At 38.5% G+C, this 14,448-nt stretch overlaps 2 protein-coding genes across 4 annotated transcripts in view; one reads left to right on the forward strand and one right to left on the reverse strand.

The window, feature by feature from the left end:
• Window positions 1-3,634, forward strand: part of bcl9l (bcl9 like) — a 42,122-nt gene extending 38,488 nt beyond the window's left edge. For all 3 annotated transcript variants that reach the window (XM_044118438.1, XM_044118440.1, XM_044118439.1), the window contains one exon: window positions 98-3,634. In XM_044118438.1, the coding sequence (XP_043974373.1) occupies window positions 98-1,176 (1,079 nt within the window). In that variant the 3' untranslated portion in view covers window positions 1,177-3,634. The remainder of the gene's footprint in view (window positions 1-97) is intronic.
• A 955-nt stretch (window positions 3,635-4,589) lies between these two features.
• Window positions 4,590-9,191, reverse strand: LOC122832075 (C-X-C chemokine receptor type 5). Its single transcript, XM_044118447.1, has 2 exons — window positions 8,986-9,191; window positions 4,590-6,464 (listed from the first exon to the last, which is right to left on the reverse strand). Exons 1-2 carry the CDS (start codon window positions 9,016-9,018, stop codon window positions 5,421-5,423), a joined length of 1,077 nt encoding a protein of 358 aa, XP_043974382.1. The 5' UTR covers window positions 9,019-9,191; the 3' UTR covers window positions 4,590-5,420.
• Between the last annotated feature and the right edge of the window lie 5,257 nt (window positions 9,192-14,448).

Consider the following 14,448-nt stretch of genomic DNA (forward strand, 5'->3'; position numbering starts at 1 on the left):
TCAGATTTAAAAAATGCACTCTGTTCACTGTTTGAACTGAGTGAATTAAGTAAACTCGTTTGTTTTGTCGTCCATGTTTTCTCCTCTTCCTCTCCAGGAAACATGGCGAACGCCCAGATGTCTCAGATGCTGAACTGTCAAGGCTCCATCGGATCCCAGAACGAGCCTCAGAGCCCGATGGGTCTGGTCAGCCAAGCCCAGCAGCATCTGTCCCATGATGCCCCTGGGCCTGAACTGGGCATGCCAGCCATGAGTTCGGTCATCATGGGAGGCGGCGCGCCTGACGGGATGGGCCCCAGCAGCGCGTCGCCGCTGTCGGCGGGTTTTCCTCGCATGCAGCCCCCCATGCACTCTCCGATCGGAGGAATGCCGCCGAACTTTCCCCAGCCCAGCGACGACATCCTGCCGCATCAGCAGCTTCAGATGCTCAGCAAAGGCCACCATCACCAGCGTGCGCCGCACCCGTCCGACTCCTTCCCGCCGCTGCCTCTGGGCGACGGCCCGGATCTGAGCGAGGTGATTCGGCCGACGCAGACGGGGATCCCGGAGTTCGATCTGTCTCGCATCATTCCGTCCGACAAGCCCAGCAGCACGCTGCAGTATTTCCCCAAAAGCGAGCCTCATCAGAACCCGCACCAGCAGCATACTCCACAGCAGCTGCTCAAGCAGCTTTCCCAACATGGCGGCGGCAGCGCGTCGTGCAACCCGCATCTAGCTAGCCTGCAGAGCATGGCGGAGCAGCAGCTGCCTCCCCACCCTTCACACGGAGTTATTCGACAAGGTATGGGAGGGTCGAGGGCGGTGATGTCCGCCGGCGGCGCCATGTGTCCGCCGGGACACATGATGGGAAGGACAGGAATGATGCCGCCGCAGCAGCAGCAGGCCATGATGGCCAACAATCTCCTCCACCATCCGTCGGGGCCGTACCCCGGCATGATGCCGCCGCAGCAGCACCCGCACAGCTTGATGACGCAGCAGAACATTATGATGATGCAGGCGAAACAGAGGAGCATGCCGATCCCAGGGGAGCCGTTTGGACACCAGGGGCCCATGGTGGGGCCGCCCCACCCTCAGGCGGCCATGATGGGGCAGCAGCAGCCGCTCAGGCAGCGGGGGATGACTCTGGACAGTCCGATCGGCTACGGCTCCGGCGGCATGGCCAATATGCCTTTCTGACCCGGCTTCATACTTACACAAACTTCCCAACACGTCCGGTTTTAATGTACTGTTATTCCCACCTGAGTGAAGTTCCTCCCTCGACATCTTCTTCAGATTAAACAGAATTACTGTCAAACATTTGTGGAGCAAACATTTTTTGTGTATGCTGTTTTTAAAGATATTAAGGGAGACATGGTAGGTAAAATTCACATTCTTCATTCTTCCGTCTGGGTTGGTACTGCTTGCCCAAACACTTAAAAACATTAACATCCAGCTGCTTTATGGAAATAAGTTAATATTTTTTAGTGTCTGGAAAATTATCTGTTTGAAAAACCTCTAGAATGTAAAGTCACAAATCAGCAGGCACTCCCCCACTACTTGGCCACCCTGGAGAAGCCCAGCCCCGTTGCCTAGCAACCCCAGCAGAATTCCACCCGTCACCTAGCAACCCAAGACAAATGTTTTGTTGTTGACTTACCATCCAGAAACGACTCATTCTGAAATTCTGTAGATATTCATAAATGTTTCCAGAGGTCGTCAAAGGTCAACCAGCCACTATACATTTACAAAATCAAACAAAATTGATACAAATTAACTGCGCTATGCTTGTGCAGCTAAAATATTTGTAGCACAGCTGATTGACAGTGACTATTTTTTTGTGCTTGTTGATGTTCAGTGACCTCTGCAAACGTTTAATATTTTAAAAATTTTGCTAAACAAACTTTTGACACCAACCTCGTTTAATTTGAAGACGGCTGGGGGGCCAACTTCACTCGGGTGTTAATCCCGTATATGTCTGAGTGATAATCTCCAGGTTTTCTGGGTAGAAGCTGATTTCAAGACATGTAAAAATTTCAAGCACTGTAACACTGTTCAATAAATTTGAAGCCATTTTCTAAATAATAAAAATACTGTAAATTGTGTAAATTTCCACAAAATCTGTGTATTTGCTTGGTGACGGTCAAGAGAGGAGTGCCTCAAATTTCTATTTGTTTTAATATTGATTTATTTTTTTCTCCAATTTAAAAAAAAACAACTTGTGAAAATAAATTATATATAAATATATAATATATACTTGCTGTATATAAGATGCAATGTGTGATTGTTTGAAGTTGTTCTGTCTGTTTTAATAGAAGTCTACAAATAGAATAATAATCTCTGGAGTTAATTTGGTTATTGTGTTTATTTCTTTAGGCAACAGTTATTTGTCATATATATACGTATAAAATAAAAAAACTTTGTTTAGCTACAATACAAGCAAATAATAGTTAATTACAGCCGAATACCTTTTATCCACATAGTAAATACAAGATTGTGACAAAGAAAACAGGAAATGTTGAGTATATATATGTGTGTGTGTGTGTGTGTGATAAGTAGGAATTCACTGATATGTCATAGTTGATAACTGATGTTTACCAATATCATATACATTTTGCTACCTTTTCAATACCCCATGGAAAAAAATAGACCACACCACTGACTTAAGTTAAATTCCCCACAATCCTTTGCTGGATCACATGATCAAATCCTTTTTTTTTAATCGAACAGATATGCAAAAATAAATTACCAATATGGCCAATACTGATATTAGCAATGATATATATTGCATCCCTAATGTTAACCTTTCAATATGGCATTACTTTAAAAATATTGTACCTTTTGAGACTTATTTGTAGCTGACTTTTTCACAGAAATTGAGCTTAATTTCCAATGTTCTACTCTGAGGAAATGTGGTTCTTTAATTAAAATAAAACCTTCAACTGGTTGGTTGTACAGTCAACCAATCGATCCAAAGGAATATGAAACAAGGTAAAATACATTAAAGTACATTTTCAGAAAACAATATACAGTTAAATGTCATGTAAAAGCATTTTAAAGAGTACTTCAATAATTTATGAAATGACTAGACTGAAAACAGATGAAATTGTTTGAGAACATGGTTACAAAACAGTAGCACCAAGGGACAAACCAACCTGAATCTATAAAATAAATACAAAACCCATAACAAATTAACATTGTGAATAGACTAACTTAATTTTCAGTGCTATTTAAATTCTGACATGTTTAAATAATTATGAAATGGTTTAAGTAGTCTGTTCATGCTAACGAGGTGGGCATGAGTTCAAGACTAATCTTAGAAATTTTTGAGAGAAAAAAACAGACGATGAGAAGTTACAAATTTGCTAGAAAAAAACTCAGAATTTTTTATTTTATTTTATTTCTGAGTTTCTAAATATGGTAACTTTTATGTTTTGAAGCTCATGAGATTTCCATGTTTTCTTCTAGAAAAATTCTCCGATTAATCTCCATTTTGATCCCAAATTTCAAGTTTTTTTCTAGCAAATTTGCAATTTTTCAGAAATTTCCATGTTTTTTCCAAGAACTTTTCTTAGATTAATCACTAAATTTCTGAGAGGGAGAGGGGGTTCTAGAAATTGTTTGACTTTTCAAACTCAGAAATTTAGTTTTTTTTTTTTTTTACATTTCTTAAATTTTTATTTTCTTGTACTACTTTTCATCTCCAATGGCCCTAAATTTCCATCTTACTAATTGGACCCAGTTTGGTTAACTGAATTCAGTTCATTTGGACACTAAGTAGCTCTTTACTTGGTCTCAGCTGGATCCCATATGATCCCGTTTTTCCCCTAAAGTTTTCCTGCAAACGTACACGGGGGATCCTGAGATTTGTTGGGGTTAGCGACCACAACCGTCCGCTAATAACTAAAATCTGAAAAATACTTGAAAGCTCCTCTAAAAACACTTGGAACTGTTTATTGTAATAGTTAAGATTCGAAATATTCCTTAACAACATGAATACGCTCAGTAGAAAGCATCGCAAAACTGCCACGGAAGCTAACATTTACGGTCCTCCTCATTTACGCACTTGGTAGTACAGCCAATCAACAACAAGGAAAATAAATGGTATACCTGGATTGGCTGCTTTGCAAACGCCAGCCAATAGTGTGTCAAGTAGCATTTTCTGAACTACTTCAGTTTCCGAAGTTGCATTTTCGTTCCTAATATTAAGATTTTCGGCAAATAGGCGTGGGTCCACAGTGTACGCAATTTTACGTAAAATGCCAATTCCTTACCGTTCCCCTTTTCAGCCCATTTCGTGCCTTTTATGGGCCACATATGGAAAGGAATACATACACTAGCGTACTTCACTCCTCGGAGGTCTGCGCATGCTCGACACGAACATAAACTGGACGTCGCACTGTGAACTTGCTCGGCGAGAAACTGATCAAATCGGACTGTTTTGTATGTGACACTGAGCTAATGAGGTTGAGAATCGGCGCCATCTTGTGGACAAAATGACGTCAAATTTTGAAGCGCGTTTCACGAAAGAGACATAGCAACTTGGATGATACATCAACGACTTTCAGAGAACGAAAATGACGTGGAGGAAAATGCTTTCGCCTGGGTGAGGATTAGACACCGCGTAGGAAATTAGTACGCTCGACTGAAATATGTACAGTACCGCTGAGTCTGTGGGAGCCTTAAATGTAAATTATAGCATAGGGCTGGACAACACGGCCGAAAAACTTATCAGGGTAAGTGGCTCATATGAATTGACCTCGGTAATTATTATTGATTGTTTTATTGGTTAAATATTCGAAACACTGCCAAATTGGTGGCGTAACGTTCCCTGTCCACTTTAAGCAGCTGTGAGACACAGTGCTAGTTACTTAACCGGTTTTTGTTAGGTAACCAGAGAGTCAATGAATTAGTTGATGGCACAGTAACCAGTAAATCAATTAATCGAATGATGAATTAAAACACTGTCAATAATTTCCATTTGCATGATTTATTGTTTTTATCTTTTCTATCTTTTTCTACCAAAATATAGACAAATGTTCAGTCTGGTGCTTTGGTATCAGCTAGACCTTTTTAAGGATATTTTTGTTTACAGATACTTCATAATTCATTTTATTTGTTGGTTCTGTTGTTTTGTTTATTTATTTTGGATATTCAAAATGTCTTCCAGTTCCAGTGTTAAATATTAATTAGCATTTCAAGTTTATTGATCTTTGAGAACGTGTTCTAGCATTATTATGCCACTATTATCATTATATTTGTTGAAAATGGTCTCAAACAACAATGTTGTTTATCACAATAATTTCTGGGACAATTTGTTATTGTGACAGGTATCTTTTGATATTCAGATATATCTATATGTATATAGATAGATAGATATATCTGATTTATTGGTCCAGCCCTTTCGGTAGCACTTTAGACTCTTGATAAATTTGAGTCGTTAGTCAGTACATGATCATGCTGTTCGATGTCGTTCCATCAGAAACAGACGGTCTTCCATAATTTTGAGTTTTGATAAACCGCAGGCAAAAGCGGCCACAGCCCAGACGACACAGAAGATGCAAAAGCTCATTCCGAAACTGCACCCCAACGAACGCGTACAGGAACGGGTTGAGGCAGCAGTGTGAGACACCCAGACTCTCTGTCACAGTATGAGCTTGAGCAAGGACTTTCCAGGACCAACAGGTGTCACTCGTTACGACTTCCAGGTCAATGAGCGTTTTTGTCAGCGAGGTGATGTTGTTTGGTAGCCAGCAGACACAAAACACAATGGTGACAAGCAAAGCCAGCCGGATGGCTCCCTTCTTTGCTTGGCTTTTCTGACTCTTGAACAAAGTGATGACAAGTGCGGTGTAACAGTAACACATGACCGCCAGCGAGAAGAAAAAGCTCACATGATGCAAGACCCTGTTGGCCAGAACCCAGTTTTGCGCATTGATTTCATAACGATAATAATCACACTCGGGCAAGGAGTCGTTTGTGCTTGGCTTGACAGAGAGAAAGACGGCGTTGGGCAGTGACAACAGGAAACAGATGAACCAAAGGGAAGCGCAGGTCAGGTGCACTTTTTTCGGGCGTCGACTTTGCATGCTGGGGATTGCGTGGACGATGGCCAGATACCGATCGAATCCAATGCAAGCCAGGAGGAAACTCCCACACAGGAGGTTCAGGTTTCTCAACACGCCATTGAGCATGCAGAAAAACTCCCCGAACATCCATCCAGCGACGCTTTCGACCACATTGAAAGGCAGCGTGAATATCAGCATGAGGTCGGTCAGGGCGAGGTGCAGCAGGTAGATCTCAGTGATGCGCAGCCGACGGTGACGCCTCAGGAGGACGGCGACCATCAGGCCATTTCCGGCCAAACCCAGCAGGAAGATGAAGCTGTTGAGCACCGGGCTGAACACAGAGTAAAAGTCTAGGAACATCGAGTTTTCGTCATCGCAGGTATCATCTGTGCTATTGTCATAGCTGTAAGATTCATAGTCCTATAAAATAAAGAACAAGGAGAATTTCGTTATGACACTGCAGCGGAATATGAGTCATTACGTAACAGATAAACAGACTTGAACCCTGCAGTCTTCTCAGTCAAATCGGTTCCCGGAAGCTCTGAATGTGCCAGATTTTTTCCACTTCCTCTTTAAAGACATCTGAGCTATTTTGAGTAGCAAAACATCCATAGCAACTAAAGGAGAACTACTTTCTGTTATCATCTGCAATGGATTCACTTGGCGCAAAAACACAAAATGTTAACAAGAATTTTTAATGTTGTTTTAGTGCAAATATCTTAATACACTTGACAAAACTGACTTACAAGTAGCTATTTAGCCAGAAATAGGAGCTTAATTTTAGTCAGTAGTTACTTACTATTGATGGAAAAGTCTTAGTACCACTGGCAGATTATTCCATTTACAACATGGGGAAAATGTCTTATTACAAATGAAATAATCTGCCAGTGGAATTAGAACATTTTCATCAATATAAAGAAATTATTGACCAAAAACAAACTCTTACTTGCTAAAAAGCTACTTTTAAGCTAGTTGTATTTATATGTTTTACTGAGATATTTTCTTTGGAAACTAGTCCAAAATTACTTGGCAAGATTTTGTGTTTTTGCTGTGTATATCAAGTCTGAACTGTTATAATTGATTACTATCGGGAAATCCACAAAATTTAGTCACACGTCAACTGTTGATCCTAAATCCAGAGTATTTTGAAATTATTCTTCTTTGCCCATAATAATCAAACTCCTTCAGATATTGGAGATGCGATTGGTCCGTCTGTTCCCAACAGAGAATGTTGCTGTCAGACTTGCTGAAGTTGGGTGCGTTCATACTAGCTCTGTTTAGTCCGCTTTAATCAAACTGTAGTTTGTCTCAAAAGTCCAGTTTGTTTGTGGAGGTGTGAATGCACAATCAAACTCTGATGTGGACCAAACCGGTGAACTCTGGTCCGCCTACAAACCTCGGTCTCTCTGAACCGGTCTCGGTCAGACAGCAGTTCAGAGAGAACCGCTTTCTCTCTCAAGAGGTCAACCAGAGTTTTCGTCAGCGAGGTGATGAAACTCTGACGTGAATCCTGGTGCAGTTCAAATGTGAACGCCAAGTGGACCTAAGATTGCTCCAAAAGCAGGAAGTGAACTACAGCGCAGGGAATTCTGGGTAAATACAGCCTTAACAAACGTGCTAGACTAGCAGGAAAAATGGGTGTTTATTTTTTTGGCCATTTGTCAACCGTATGCCACTCCAGTTTTGGTTGTTTACATTTTGTGAAGAAGGAAGTTGTGCTCAGTAACTTCAGACGTTTTCATGTCGCTTCTCTTGGTGGTTCTTGGTGCAGCGCCTCCACAGGCGAGGAGGGGAACCGGTTTTTCAAATGATTTGTCTTATTTTAACTCAGTGCCGTGTGAAAAAGTACCGCTGTGGCTGAAAATGTAACAAATGTTGCGACTTCGGTGTATCAGACGTGGAAACACCTTGGCATACATACTGACCACTTTCCATCTTCTACATTCTCCTACTACTCTCCACTTTTGCAGTTAACCTCTGGTTTTTCTCTCCATATAAATTATACTTCATCTGAGATTTGTGTCATTATGTTTTACATTTTCTCTCTTTTTGACAATATTGCTAAGGAGGCTACTCATCACTATGGTTACTATGGTTACCATAGTTGCTTTAGTTTAGTTATGTTTTTCTCCAACTTTGAGTTACTTGTTGCTTAACATAGAAAGTACTCCTGTGTCAGTGCTTCTCTACTTTTTCTCAAACTTCCAGTTGGAAGTTGAGTTTTTATTAAGGCGACGTTTGTTGTAAATTGGTGCTATTTAAATAAACTGAAGAATTGCTTAGAAAGTTACATTAATAAACATTAAAGATTTTAACAAACTAGATAAAAAAGAAAACTTTGTCAACTAAAAAATGTTTAAAATCTAATCAGTTCATCTTAAACAACAGTTACTTTTAATTTGGCTCATTCATGTAGCTGCAAATGACAACAAAGCATCCAATTTATACGCAAAAATGTGTAAAATCATATAAATAAATCTGATTTTGTGCATTATTTCCTCTTTTTCTGCTACATTGGAAAAATCAACCCCTCAGTGCATTTCTTTTAAATATTCAACATGCATTGGACAAGTTCTTCTTTTCTGGTTGCTTGGTTAAATAACAGGAAACAAGCAGTGCACACCTAATTTGAATAAATCCCATATATTACATACATCTTTTCTGTTTAGGTTTATTTAACACATGTAAGCAGCAGGTTAATTTAAATGATAGAATAACAAACAAGCAAGAAACATGGCATTGCAGGTGCAAAATAAAGAAAAAAAATACAAATATTAGGTTTCCATTTTAAAAATCTGTATTGGTTTTAACATTAAAATATAAAAATATGAGAAATATTGTAAATCGACTTAAATTATAATCTGAATCCACTATCTGGAGATGAATGTACACTAAATGATGAATTAATCAGCGTTATTTTGAAGGTGGGTTAAAGTCTCACCGGGTCTCCAGTGTAGGTCTTTGTGAAAGTCATGACGGCGCGGCTGGAGATGAGCGTTTCACACTTATGCAGCGACAAAGCGCTCACACTTCCTCTTATGCTTTCCTTTTAAATTTGCCTTCTAAAGCTTTCTGTTGGGTGGAGACACGGAGAAGAGAATTAGCAGCTGAAAAAAGATCTCTGCAACGGATACACGAGCAGCGATGCGCAGCCACAGCGACAAATTAAACGTGCTACACTCAAAAGTAGACTTAGGCCAAAAAACAACAACCTAAAATTAAGCAAATAAAGTTGCCTGATATTTATGGTAGATGCAAAACTCTAGAGGGATTTTACCACTGTATATTAGGGCCGCTGTAGATGGAGAAAAGAAGTACATTTTTGCAAAAACTCAGAAATTTAGCGATTAATCTCAGAAATTTTCTAGAAAACTTTGACATTTTTTTTCTTTTTAAATTAAAATTTTTTATTATTTTTTTTTGACATTTGAAATTCATTACAGGAAACATCATAACTGTAAGGTTTGCTTGTGTAAATTTTCAGGCTTTTCTCAGAACTCCGTACTGTCGCTTTAAGACGACTACCTTTATGTTTCTGCTCATCTTGTTTTTGTGTAAATTCGTTTAGTTCTGCAACATTTGGCCCAAGACTGCCAAATGTCTCGGTCCACTGTTGGACCCTCTTCAGGTCCAGCAGTGGCTCCTGAAGCCCAGTTTTCTCATGTGACGTCACACATGTAACCTGCAGCCATCTTGGTAGGCAGTTGCTATGACAACAAGCTTAGAACTAGCTCTCGACTCACAAACAGTGTAAGTACGTTACAGATATTACTCGATTACGTTTTTTGAGTGCTCTCTGTGTAATATTTATTTAAAATCAGAGATATTTACTGACAAACTGGAACATTTGCTTTGGTGGTTGTTGTGGTTTCTCGGTTTGTTTTTTCTCTTCCAGACTTTAAGGGTGTTGACCTTCTTTCCCTTTAAATCATGAGTGTCCAAAGTGTGGCCCGGGGCCCATTTGTGGCCCTTAGAGTGATTTTGTGCGGCCCCGATTGCAATCCAATGTGAACCGTAGATGCAGAAGATTTTTAATTTGTAGTCGGGGTAAAAATTCTTAACATGATTTTCTACACAGGGAAATGTAAAATACAACAGAATTTATTTGTGTTTTTATAACCAAGTTTTAACAAAAGATAAAACTTGATTTTTACTGAAAAGCCGACTTTGCTGCAGCCAAATCAGCTTTTATTCTTTCTTAAAAATTGGCTAAATATAGTGAGCGTTTTGAAACAAAGTGACCCAAACTTTGTTCTTGTTACTGAAAATAAATTATCGTAATTTCCGGACTATAGAGCGCACCTGATTATAAACCGCACCCCCCTACATTTTTAAAGGAAACACATTTTGTTCCTTTAAAAGCCGCACCGGTGTATAAGCCGCATGTGCCTACATTGAAACATGAGATATTTACAAAGACAGACGGTACACAGAAAGTGTTTTTAAAGTTTTAATAATATGCCGTAGCTTTTCTTTCTGAACAGCAGCAATGTAGCAAAACACTAACAGGGCTGGTTTAAATAACATACGGTTAAAAGTCACGGAGAGCCGTCATCCTCTTCCTCCTGTGCACTGAAACCATGGAAGTCTTCTTCCTCAGTGTCTGTTTCCTTCTTTATCTGCTCGATTGCTTTTAACTTGAAAGCTGCATCATATGCATTTCTTCTTGCATTCTCCATGATGAGGGTCTGTTCAAGCTAATTTTATTCATGCACAAAGCACGATGTTACATTAGTCTTTCTCTACATATATATTCCAGCTGTCTCACGCTTACATTTTCTGCTCCAGCGCCCCTACTGGCCGTTAGAAGAAATTCATAAATAAGCCGCATCGTTGTATAAGCCGCAGGGTCGAAAGCCTGAAACAAAAGTCGCGGCTTACAGTCCGGAAATTACGGTAATACAATTGGGCCCAAAAAATTAAAACTAGACTCTTTTTTTAAATACACCAAACATGCTAAATTAAAGTTTTTGAAAAAAATTATTTAGATCAATATCAGAAATTTTCTACAAAAAAATGAAAAAGTTTTGAAATAAGTCTCTAAATTTCTGAGTTTTTGGCGAAAATGTTCCCCTTTTTTCTATCTACGATGCACCGACATAAAAACACCTTTAAAGTTTTGGATATGCAATAAATAACAGGCGACTTTATTTGCTTGATTTTAGGTTGCTTTGTTTTAACCTGCGATTTTTCCCACTTTTCTCTGTTTCTTTTCTTCTTACTTCTTGTCTCTGTGGTTGTTAGATTTAAAATAAACCCAAAGAAATATCTGATAAAGTTTCATGCATCCAGTGGAGCATGATGGCGAAAGCAGCAATGCTCCACTGGTGAAAGTAAAACTGTTTGACCTTGATTACTCCAATAACAACTTTATATTCCGCACTAGCAGACAGGACTTATTCAGTAAAATAAAACTAAATAAAACAATTCAGTATTTAAAATGAAATCTATTAAGGAGACTTTGTCTTTGTTTCTTTTGTGAAGAAAAGAAACAATCGTTATCGTTTTTTTACTGTGGTACTTTCTACGGCAATATTGAGAGTTTTGTTTGATTTCTGTCCTTAACTGTTTAAATATTAGGTCACTCACTTTGTTTCAGGGATTTTAGAGATTGTAGCTGCCAAACATCAACACAAAGTTCGGTGTTTTGGAAACGACTTGCATGTGAAGAAGAGGAAGAAACGCATTGTTTGCATGTTTGAGGTTTAAGTAAAACAAATGGGAGTTAAATGTGAATTATTTTTATTTTTTTTAATGTTTGAGAAGCAAAGAATGTAATTTGGGTTTCACAATTAGTCACCATCTAGTTTCTCTCTCTCACTTAAACACTTAGTGAAATGCACTGAAGTGTGCAAAAAGAACAGCATAAAAATGCTCCAAATTATTTTTGGAGGCGACAGGCTGGCATTTGCTCTGAAAGCACAATTATCTTTGCAAAGCTTTGCATTAATAAACTCCTATTGGCTGGCATCATACATCTGCAAACCGCTACGGCGGACCGTAAAGGTCACGGGTTGAAGGTGTGAACAGAACCACATCATCTGCAAAAATCTGACGTTTCGAAACCAGACACCGTGATTTCCATAAACACCACAAACGAGTTGAATTCTTCTTCTGAAAAGTTTCCCCCACTGAGGATTTCTTACCCTGGCAATGCGTAGAGGCTCTTGTTGAAAATACATTTTAAATGCTACAAAGTTGCTAGTATGTTTTTCAGTGTAGATAAAATAAGTTCAAACACTTGAGACCTTAAAACATTCAGTCTGACTTTGATCACTTGTGTGGAGAGCCTTCCTGTGATCTGCTCGGTGCCACTGAAGTCAATTTTCACTTCAAGTTATTCATGCCCCCAGTTTTCTTTTGGTCACATGTTTGTCTTTAATCTTCCTAAAACACGTTCACCAGAAAACAAGTAGATATTTATAAATAGAGAGAAAAATACAGTGTTGTTTTCACAGCTTTGAATAGTATATAAATGTGCTTTATTGTCCAAAAGTGGTAAAATTCAGAATATATATTAAATATGGAGGAAGGATCTGTGATAATGCTCATTTGTGCACCCAGGATGCAGCCATGTGTAGCAAAAGCAGCTCTCCAGTTCAACTACAAAACCAGTTCAGGAATAACTGAAAGTTTAAATCTATTTAGTGCAAAAATAATGCAAAGTTTATATTAAAATGTATTAAACTTTTTGATTTTTTTCCAGGTAATTCATGTAGAATATAGATACTTAAAAAATTTAGCACTACTTCTTTAGAAAGTAAGAAAGTACAGATTAAATCTGTACAAGTGACCTGTTGAACAGATTAGGAGAACTCTACAGGTGATACAAAACAAAATCATTCTTAGATTATGAGATTATAGTCTGCTCAGTTCTGCCTATGTTAAGATGTTTTAGGGCGTCTTGCCCCTTTAAATCCAAATCAGCTGCTGCTGGCCACGCCCCCCAACTCAACAGATGTGCAATTATACAGCCGTACATCTTTGAAAAGCAGAAGTAGAGCCTCCTGCACGACCACCATGATTGCAGCAAGTGGTTTCTGGATGGTAAGTCAGCAACAAAACAGTTAGTCTTTTCCAGCAGCCATTGTACAGCGTCTGCAGAGGAGAAGTTAAGACCAAATGGAGGAACAAAAACATGCAAAATGTCAGTTTTGCATAGCAGGTTCACTTGAAGTTTTATAGATACGATCATTTAGCTGGAGCGAAATAAACATTTTGTCATATTTCAAATGTAAATCTCTTTGGGTCTGAATGTAATTCACGTACTTTCTTTTCGGCATTAAGCTGCTGCTGTCTGCTGCTTTCAGTATGAAAACATTTGGAGGTATAAAACCGTCTTTGATCAATGTCTTCAGTCACAGTTTGCTTCAGTTTTCCACACAAATTATTTTGTAAAAAATTGCTTACAGAGAATATTTTCTATGCTGAAATAATTAATCAAAGTCGAATGACTTTTTCAACATCTGTTGCATTCACTGGTCTAAATATTACACAGTTTATCATGTTTTTCTTTTAGCTAAATATACCAGTTTGACTTTGTGAATAATTATAACCTCTATTAAACTGCAGAATCCATAATTGTGTGGCCTATTTATGGCATTTTGTTGATAATATTTGTAATAAACACCAGAAACAGAAATTGAGAATAGCTGCTGTTTTTATGCCATTTTAGTGGTTTATTACTGTTTTTTTTTTATCTGTTTAAAGAAACTTATCACTTATTTTATCTTGGTAATGACATGCGAAGTGAACCTGCTTCATTTCTTCATGGTTATGATATGATTCTGTTTGGAAATGCCTCATCCTCATATTTCCCCCGGTTTCATAAGTTGGTATCACGGTTCGGCCACTTGGGGACGATAGAACAGGAAGTGAAGTCATGCATGTCAAACTGAGCTGCTGTACGTGACACGACATGCTAGTCTTTAATCAGCTGCTGGCGAGGATGTCTGGTCTAAAATAAATATTTCTATGTGATTGTTGCTGAGTTTCTAGCTCTACTTCTCATGGAGAGAGAAAATTTTAGCAGGAAAGGCATTGAGCAACACGAGAGGAGCTAAAAATCATTTTAAATAAACATGGAAAATAGAGTAAATTTCTGCCAAAAAAATCAAGAAAATGCCAGAGTTTGAAAAGTCAAACATTTGCCAGAAAATATCAAAGGTTTTAAGATGAATCCCAGAAATTTCTGAGTTGGAAAACTCAAGAAATTTTGTTAAAAACAAAATTAGATTATCAGAAATCTTTGAGGAAAAAAAAAAGAAAATTTGCGAAAACAAAAAACGCCAAAAGATTTTGATTAATCTTATCAATTTCCTTGTTTTTTTTTTTGAGAAAAGAGTTTGGAAAGCCAAAAAATCTCTTAACATTTTAGATTGTCTGAATTTTTTTGTAAGAAAAA

The sequence above is a fragment of the Gambusia affinis genome, linkage group LG06, assembly GCF_019740435.1.
Source record: "Gambusia affinis linkage group LG06, SWU_Gaff_1.0, whole genome shotgun sequence".
Classification (NCBI taxonomy): domain Eukaryota; kingdom Metazoa; phylum Chordata; class Actinopteri; order Cyprinodontiformes; family Poeciliidae; genus Gambusia; species Gambusia affinis.